The 9302-nt window shown below is 45.3% G+C and overlaps 1 protein-coding gene across 2 annotated transcripts in view; it reads right to left on the reverse strand.

The window, feature by feature from the left end:
• Positions 1–9302, reverse strand: part of Ninl (ninein like) — a 76242-nt gene that overhangs the window by 41508 nt on the left and 25432 nt on the right. For both annotated transcript variants that reach the window (XM_021156253.1, XM_029473962.1), the window contains exons 2-3: positions 5667–5860; positions 5090–5186 (exon numbers count right to left, since the gene is read on the reverse strand). In XM_021156253.1, coding sequence (XP_021011912.1) covers positions 5090–5186; positions 5667–5849 — 280 coding nt within the window. In that variant the 5' untranslated portion in view covers positions 5850–5860. The remainder of the gene's footprint in view (positions 1–5089; positions 5187–5666; positions 5861–9302) is intronic.

Consider the following 9302-nt stretch of genomic DNA (forward strand, 5'->3'; position numbering starts at 1 on the left):
TTTTTTTTTTTTAAAGAAAAGCTGAGCCTTCCGGTTCTCTCTCTGCCTGTAGCAGATCCTCTGGCACAGGGCTCCATAACCAAATAGTACCAGGAGGGAGCAAGCCTCCCAGGAATGCAGACAAGACTGTAAGTGCAGGAAGGACCACCACTGCTGCTCAGAGGAACCCGCTCAGAACCCTCAGGACACAGGAACTGAGGAGCCTTCCGGTCTCCATCTGCACCCAGAGCTGATCCTGTGCCACAGAGCTACATATACAAATACTGCCAGGAGAGAGCAGGTCTGGAGTACCTACACAGGTAAGACCACCACTTCTCTTCAAATTCCTGGCCCAAGAAGAAACACTCACAGAGCTACTGGGACACAGGAACCAAGGATCAGCTGGGAACAGGATCCTCTGGTCTCTGTCTGCATCCCAGAGCTGACCCTGTATCACAGGTCTCCATACCCAAATTCCTCCCGGAGAGAACTAGTCTCTCAGGAGTACTGACACACAGGGTGGCAGGAGGGACAAGCCAAAGTGCCTGACAAATACAGAAGTGGATGCTCATAGCCATCCATTGGACGGAGCACAGGGTTCCCAATGGAGGAACTAGAGAAAGGACCCAAGGAGCTGAAGGGTTTGCAGCCCCATAGGAGGAACAACAATATGAACCAACCAGTACCCCCAGAGCTCCCAGGGATTAAACCACCAACCAAAGAGTATACATGGAGGGACCCATGGTTCAAGCTGCATATGTAGAAGAAGATGGCCTTGTTGGCCATCAATGGGAGGAGAGGCCCTTGGTTCTGTGAAGGCTCTATGCCAGGGCCAGGAAGCAGGAGTGGGTGGGTTGGTGAGCGGGGGGGCGAGGGGGGGCGACGGGACCAGGAAAGGGGATAACATTTGAAATGTAGATAAAGAAAATATATAACAACAACAAGGAGAAAAAGCATGGAAGTGGTACCAATAAGATGGCTAGGAAGAAAGGGGCAGGCTGGTCGCATGAGCTTGGTCCCTGAATGGTCCAAGTGGCAGAGGAGAGCTAACTTCCAAGTTGATTAGAAAGGAAATAGTTGACTTCTGACATCCTCATATGTACACAAGTGCTCTCTCTTGCTCTCTCTCTCTCTCTCTCTCTCTCTCTCTCTCTCTCTCTCTCTCCCCCTCCCTCCCTCTCCCTCCCTCTCTCTCTCATCTCCTCTCTTTCACTAATTTTTATGGATGTGTATACAACAATACAGTTACTGTATCTAAGACTCAGGCAACAATGCAAACAAGAGGGCTGAAAGGTTGTGAGAGCCAGACAATCAGAGACTTTGCTCTGAGATTGTATCTCCTAGTAATATCAGAAGTTATGCTCAGCACACACACATGAGATGAACAAGGACAGCAGCAATAGACAGGATAAAGTGAAGAGAAGAAAGATCACGAAGCTTTGCCCCTATACAAAAACTACATGTGAAAAAGAATGCTGATAGTGGGAGGCGTATTGACCCCAGGGAAGAGCACATAGCAACGGACTATCTAGAAATCAGCTCTGAAAATATACATACCACAGTAATATTTTAAAGACTGAATAAGTTATATTTAGGTACATATACATAATATTTAGGAACACACAAAGACACAGACTAACACAACACAAAAACATATGCACGCAACAACAATTAATGAAAGAAAGGCTATAAATTTGAAAGAGAGCAAGAAGATACATGGAAGGGATTGGATACAGGAAAGGGGAAAAGGAAGGTTTAATTGTATTATAATCTCAAAAAAGTAATACAAAATTTTTTTTTAAAAAGACCATGAAAGCTGTCTCTGGCACTGTGGCCTGAACTCTTTTTGGAGGCCCTGAAATGCTGTTGTCTGTCTATCTGTGGTGCTGATAACACTTTAAACAAACTCCTTATCTCCAAGTGTGTTGCCTCAGTGTGTTTTGACCCTAACCCAAGAACTTTCAGGCATGTAAACAGAAGAACAAAGATAACACAATTTAGTTAGCAGCCAGAAAAATACTAGCCAAGGTAGGAGAGCAGCAACACTTACAAGTCTTCCAGGGCTAGCTGCCAGCAGACAAGCTACGGTTAGCACCTGACAAGGCAAGTCAAAGATGAACAGAGGGCGGTTCAGCATGTAGCCACCATCCTACCTGGGTGAGCACTGTACAGTCATCTCTCCAGGAGATATGTTGAAAGTACAAAACATCTCAGCTGAAACTACCTGTCTCTGTCCAGTTTCTGCCATAAATCCTATAAAAGGTCTCTACAACATAGCTCTGCAGCGTTTCCTTTGTTTGGAGCCCCTTGCACCCCACAGACTTTCTCTCATGTTTCTTTAATAAATCTGTTTGCTTGGCTCTCCATAAGGAGCAGTTACAAAACAAACGCTCTTGTCAGTGACTAGCTTCCATTTGCAGGCAAGGTGCAGCAGGGCATGGCTCCCATGGCTCTCAAGGAAGCAACTTCTAGTAGGGCTAGAAGAGGGCACCCATCCTGTCAGTGGGGAGCATCAGACACCTGGGCACCCTTACAGAGGATGCCCACTGTCCTCGTCCCCACCAGGAGGCCAGCCTCCAAGGAGACCCAGGCCACCAGGCCAAGGCTACAGCCCCACCCTGCAGTTATTCAGGGACAACGGAAACTGCTGCAACTTGCCCAGACTTATCTTCCTTGTGGGCTTCCTTCTGTCCAGTGGCTCCCTTCATATCTCTGCTGTCCATGTTCTGTTGTTCTAAGAATCTAACCAGAACAGCCCTAGGAGAAATCTCCCTCCGTCATGCCGAAGCACTACTCAGAAAGGGGACCCATAGGGCTCTTCAGCACAGAAGCAGCGACAGCAGAGCAAAGGCAACAATGACAGCAGTGTCTGCTCCCTACAGTGAGCTCTCCCAGGAGGTGGAGCACAGTAAATCCCTGGGACCTAGCATCTTCCACCATTCCCTCAGCCAGCCCATCACATCACCTACTTGATACACATTGCACAATACCCTGCAGGAGCCCCATTGTCTGACTAAAGTCCAGATACCTATGTGCCATTATCAAGTGCGCTATTGAGATAGTGTAACAGGGTTGGAAAGTCAAATCCCACTTAGTTATATGTTAATGGCCTTTGACAACAGGAGAGGGAAACACAAGTACAGGACTGCTATTCCTAATGCAGGCATTTGGCTACATAGATAAACACGTTCAAATGGCAAGGTGGAAGGCACTAGGCAAGAAGTAACGAGAAATTAGGATGAAAATGTTACAACTGGAGCCAAAATGCAAGAAGTATAGTCAGATGGGCGAGGAGCAGGCAGTAGGGAGGCACAGGAGACAAGGAACAGGCAAGTTTTTTTTTTTTTTTTGTTTTTCGAGACAGGGTTTGTCTGTATAGCCCTGGCTGTCCTGGAACTTTGTAGACCAGGCTGGCCTCCAACTCAGAAATCCGCCTGCCTCTGCCTCCCAAGCGCTGGGATTAAAGGCATGCGCCACCACGCCCGGCTAGGAACGGGCAAGTTAGAGAATAAAAAAGACTGAACCAGACTCAACCCTGGAGGGGGAACCTAGAGATGACCCAGCTCTGTCACCGCAGGCCCACAACACAAGGGCAGTTAGGGTAGTAGGTAGATGTTTTCTGACTGCTGCACAGCTTTTTCCTCCAAATTGAAACATTCCCTCCTCTAGTCAGTAGGAAGTTTCACAAGATGGAGAAGCAAATAAAACTTATCAGGCTGAGAAAGCTCAGGAAGATACCAAGATTCAGAAGACCCTTGCCCAAGGTTATAACAGCACTGGACAACAGCTAAAGGGAAGAAGGCTGGTGGCGCCTGGGTGAGGTACCCATGCTCCTGTGAGTAACCCTAATAATTTTATGGGCTTCCCCACTGAGCTCAGGTAAAATCATGTGTTTGACCTGCTGTTAGCGCTCACTCTGTCTAGAGTAAACACTGTTGTTCATCTTGTCCCTAGAGCCACACAACAGAGATGGCAGAGGTTGGTCTCTCTCCAATGGCATTAGGGGCAATGTTTCGGGAAAGGCATGGGCCACTTAGGTGAGAAAAGTTTTTCTAATTCTAAAGAAAAGAAAATGAATTGGTTTCTAATTCTAAAGAAAAGAAAATGAATTGGTAGTGACCCTCTTCACATCTTTGCAGAGAAAGGTATGAGACAAATACCTGTGCAAGTGGTGTGGGGCTATCATCCTTGTGCAAGTGGTCTGGGCACTAACTTTGTCCTGTGCCCAGGGCTTCTGCAATGAGAGGAAGTGCAGAAGGGGCTGACCATGTCATCCAGAGCAAGAAGCACAGTGATCTGACACTGTGTGCATGGGGCTCAGGTACTGGGACACAGGGACTCCAATCCTAGCCAGCACATACTATGGAACAGGGATAGATCTCTCAAGACAGTACTGTGGAATTTCTAAGACGGTAGATAGAACCTACATAAAATATACATGAAGCTCAAAGCCTCACACTTAGAAGACACTTGGTATGAGCCATTCCCCCTGCCTGTCACTCATCTCCATGCCTTTGGTCCGATTAGGACCCTTCATCCTGCTATATGGTTATACAGGAGGCCAGGGCAAGTAGCTGTTTCCAGTGAACCCTGAAATCATCACTGTCTACCTCACACAGCCCTCATGTCCATAAGCAGACCAGCCTCCAGCTGTCTCACACCTGGCCCATTATTTTGTACCCACAATCCTTGGGCCTGGTGGCTTCCTGTCATGTGTCGGTTGGACTTATCATCATGTTCCTGCCTCACAGCCATTTCCACAGTGGGATTCCTGTTAGCCCTGTTTGAACACTGCAACACCATGGCTGTGAGAGCAGATTAGTGCTCAGGGCGGAAGGCCGGTCTGCTTGCTTGGTACACCTAAGATCCCTGAGGCTCCACCTCTCGCTGCTCTACACCCCTCAGTGCATTGTCAGTGGCCCCCTACAGGTAATGCAGGTAACCATCTGATGACAGTCACAGAAGAGGAAATTCCACATATTCTGCCCAAGTCTGCACTTGATGGTTTGTGGGTGACAGAAAAGGAGGCTAGAATTTGGAACAGTTGAGCTACACTTTGAATGGTACAGATAAATAAAGAAACTGAAGAGCTTACAGGAAATCCTCTCACCTGACTCGGAAGAACTACCTTCCTCATCGGAGGGTTCTACGCCAGAACCAGATGACAGCACAGCCACAAAGCCTTCCTTAAATTCCTCAAAGTTAACCTGCGGGAGTTTCAGTAAGGAGAAGACACTGTTACTTCCCATAGATTCCCATTTCATTTCATGAACCAAAACTCCCCTTGGAGTCTTCTTTTCCTCAAAAGACCTCCGATTATTGCCTTTCAGAATAAGGGTGTTCATTTCAGGTTTCCAATCATGTACTGGAAGACTCTATCACAGAAGGTAAATCTGAACCACCATTCTACCGCCAAATAAACCATTTTACCACACCTAACCAACTAAACCAAACCAAACCACACAACCAAGAGAACAGCAGCAGCTAGGCATAGCGGGCCACGTCCACATGGCTGGGTGTGGCTGCTTATGCTTCCTGAAGCTCTTCTTTCAATCCCTAGAACAACATGGTTTATTGCTGGAGATTTTTCTTCCCCAAGTGCCTTTCTTTGGGTGTTGTGGACCAAATGCCCACACCGGTGGGTGGCACAGCTCTGCACTGTCCCTCGGCAGGAGTCCACCACTCACCCTGGCCAAGTGGTCATCTCCGAGAAGAATGTGAAGGAGGGCTGGCAGCTGCTCCTCCAGGCCAAGCTTAGTACATAGCTGGGTCAGCTCTTCCTGATCCAGGAACCCGGTCCCTGTGGTGTCACAGCTGCTGTAGACATCCCTGAGCCGTGACACATAGTGGTTCTCGTCTTCGTTGTCCATCCCATAGCAGGCTGGTCATGAAGGAGAAAAGCGAAGTAGCAGGTTAGCTAGGTTTCATAGCCCCATTTCCCTCAGGCCCACACACTGAACAAAAGCAGATCACAGAGCTAGCACTGGAAAGACATGCTAGGAGCCCCTGTGGGGTCGAAGGCAGCTAGAGGAATCAGCTTCTCTTTGCAGGGACCCAGGGCATCCATCAGTCAGCAGTGAGTGAGTGTGAGCAGTGAGTGAGTGAGTGTGTGTGTGTGTGTGTGTGTGTGTGTGTGTGTTTTAAAGCTACAGAGTAATCAGAAAACAGATGAAACCCAGCACGTGCCTCCATGCCAGCTCCATATGAGACTGAGACAGAGGACTTCTTGGGCCCTAGAGTGTGAGGTCAGACTAGGCAACACAACAGTGTTCTACCTTCAAAACTAGAAATAAGAAAGGGAGAAAGGAGTGAAAGAGAGAGGAAAAAAGGAGGGAGGGGAGGAGGAGAGGAATGGAGCAGAAAACAGATAAACAGAAAAAGCTCGAACTATGCACAATTCCTATCTTAAAAAAGAACAAAACTGTTGTTGGGTGTGGTGGTACATGCCTTTAATCCCAGCACTTGGGAGGCAGAGGCAGAGGCAGGTTGATTTCTGAGTTCAAGGCCAGCCTGGTCTACAGAGTGAGTTCCAGGACAGCCAGGGCTACACAGAGAGACCCTGTCTCGAAAACAAAACAAAACAAAAAACCTGTTAATGATATTTGGTGAGCAAACATTAATTTTCAATATACACCTCCCCACTTTCACTTTACCTTATAAATACAAGGTCTCTCCCTTATACATAAGAATATCTACTTAAAAAACTGAATTGTTGGGGGCAGAAGACATATCCAGGGTGCCCCCACCATGCTGGACAAATACATGATGGAGAGGTGGGAAAGACAAGGGAACAGAACGGTAGGTGCACAGGCTAGACCAGGCTACACATGAGACTGCATCTATAAGCAAATACATAAATTAGTTCATAATGTAAGGATACCTAGGATTCACTTAAAATTTGCTCGTTCCCTTCCCAATCATCTATTAACTAGCTAATCAATAATAAAGAATTGTGAACAGGCAGTGGTGGCGCACGCCTTTAATCCCAGCACTCAGGAGGCAGAGACAGGCAGATTTCTGAGTTTGAGTCCAGCCTGGTCTACAGAGTGAGTCCTAGGACAGCCAGGGCTACACTGAGAAACCCTGTCTCAAAAAACAAATAAACAAACAAACAAACAAACCAAAACAACAACAGCAACAACAATAAAAAGAATTGTGAAGAGGTTGAAACAGAGAATTGGTCAGTTTCTTGACTCCTAAAATAAACACTGGGTAGATACGAGCTCTGTTCAGCATTTGTCTATTAGGGAAAGCAGAAGTCAGACCATACCCAGAAATAGTTGTCAACTTTTGACATTAGAAAACTTCAGAATGTCATGCAATTGATATACTGTTGGATCTTTCTGTAATCAGGGGACCCTGTTCCACCCTCACCACAGATTTAGGCGAAGGCTATGAGACTACAAGACATAAAGCAGCACCTGATCCCTGGTCATGAAAATCTGGAGTGTTGATCTGCGCATTCCTGGCACCCCCACACACAGCCCCTAACTGTCAGCTCCTAGCTGTCAGGGGATCTAACGCATGTGGCCTACACAGATACCTTCACTCACATCACTACACTGATACCTTTCCCACTCACACACTGACAAATAAACACAATTAAAATTGAAAAGTTTGTAAAAATCTATATTTGAGTTATAAAGTAATATTTAGGTATCTTTAAAGATATTTGTGCTGTAATAAAATAGTCATCCATACAATAGGATATTATTTTTTTAATCTACAGCAAAAATATTCTTTATTAAAATTTATTTATTTTTATTTTATGTGCATTGGTGTTCTGTCAGGTCCCCTGGAAGTGGAAGAGCAGACAGTGTTCTTAACCACTGAGCAATCTCTCCAGCTCCACAAAAAAGCATTCTTAAGGATGGATGTGCTATTTTTAGGATCATTTTATAACTGGTAGTATAAATACACACACACACACACACACACACACACACACACACACACATATATATATATATATATATATACTTCTGCTTTTTATGTTAAAGATATTTGGCTATCTAGGAAACTGTCCTTAAACAGGTACTTTATATATCTGTATTAAAGTCTTTTAAAGGATGACTTTATAAGCACTATTTTAAAGTGCTTTTTAGAAGATGTAATGGCCTGTGTATCTGTGGCTTTCAGAATTATGTGTCTATACATTATACATGAAACCACAGTTTGCACATTTAAAAGCATTTAAGTAAATACATGCAAAGTGACCCATGAATGCTGTTTTTAGCATATTCTGATGTAAAACCTGCTCTTTGGACATGCACACATATATACATACTACATACATTTCTTTGAGACAGGGCCCTTTAGGTATTCCTGGCTAGACAGGAATTTGATTTAGACTAGGCTGGCCCTGAACTCTGATCTACCTGCCTCTGCCACCATACTACCAGGGTTAATACACATTTCCCATGTACTGACTGATTTTGCTTTTTAAAACCCTGGCCTTTAATCTATTTGCCTCGACTGAATCAGCATTTAGTTATTATATATGCAAGATATACTGTCACATGATCTCTTTGCAAGTACTGATACTTGCAGGGAAACATGGAGTTGGCCTGGTCTAGCCCCCTTCGAGAGGCATGTGTCATAGGTTTTTCAGGTTAGAGTTCATGGCTCCTGGGACACTGTGTGCCTTTCAGTTCCTGACAAACTGATGTACTCCCTCAGGCAGGAGTGTTTAGGTCTCCCTGTAAATCTGTGTTCCTGCTAAGTCAACAAAACTTACAGAAGCATGACAGGGCAATTAGTCTTAGACATTACTCTTATTTATGTACCCTATATAGCTTGTAAGTGTCATTGTGTCCCTGCAACTATCATTGTACTGATCTTAGGAACAGTGGCTATATTCTGTTTCTGATAGGGGTATAAAAAGTCTGATTGCTTGGCACAAACTTGTCTTAGCCTCAGTCCTATTGAGACCCTTGTTCCTGGCCAGGCTAAGACTCATTTCTCATCAGCTCTGTATCAAGTAATGATGGCCCTGTAAGTAAGCCCTGCTGCTTATGGGTAATCTTACTGTGAGAGGCCTAAATTCTTACATTTATCAATGCTGTAGTTATATTATCCTAAAGATCTCAAATTTTACTTCAAGGGCAGAAGTTGACTAGACTTCTGTGAATCTCTCCTGTGCAATAATGATGCTGACTGTAGCCGGCTCTTTTGTATGTGTGATTAGCACTCTAAAATTCAATGCTCACAAAAAAAAAAAAAAAAAAGCTTCCACCGGGCATGGTGGCGCACGCCTTTAATCCCAGCACTTGGGAGGCAAAGGCAGGCGAATTTCTGAGTTCGAGGCCAGCCTGGTCTACAGA

The sequence above is a fragment of the Mus caroli genome, chromosome 2, assembly GCF_900094665.2.
Source record: "Mus caroli chromosome 2, CAROLI_EIJ_v1.1, whole genome shotgun sequence".
NCBI classification, from domain to species: Eukaryota; Metazoa; Chordata; class Mammalia; order Rodentia; family Muridae; genus Mus; species Mus caroli.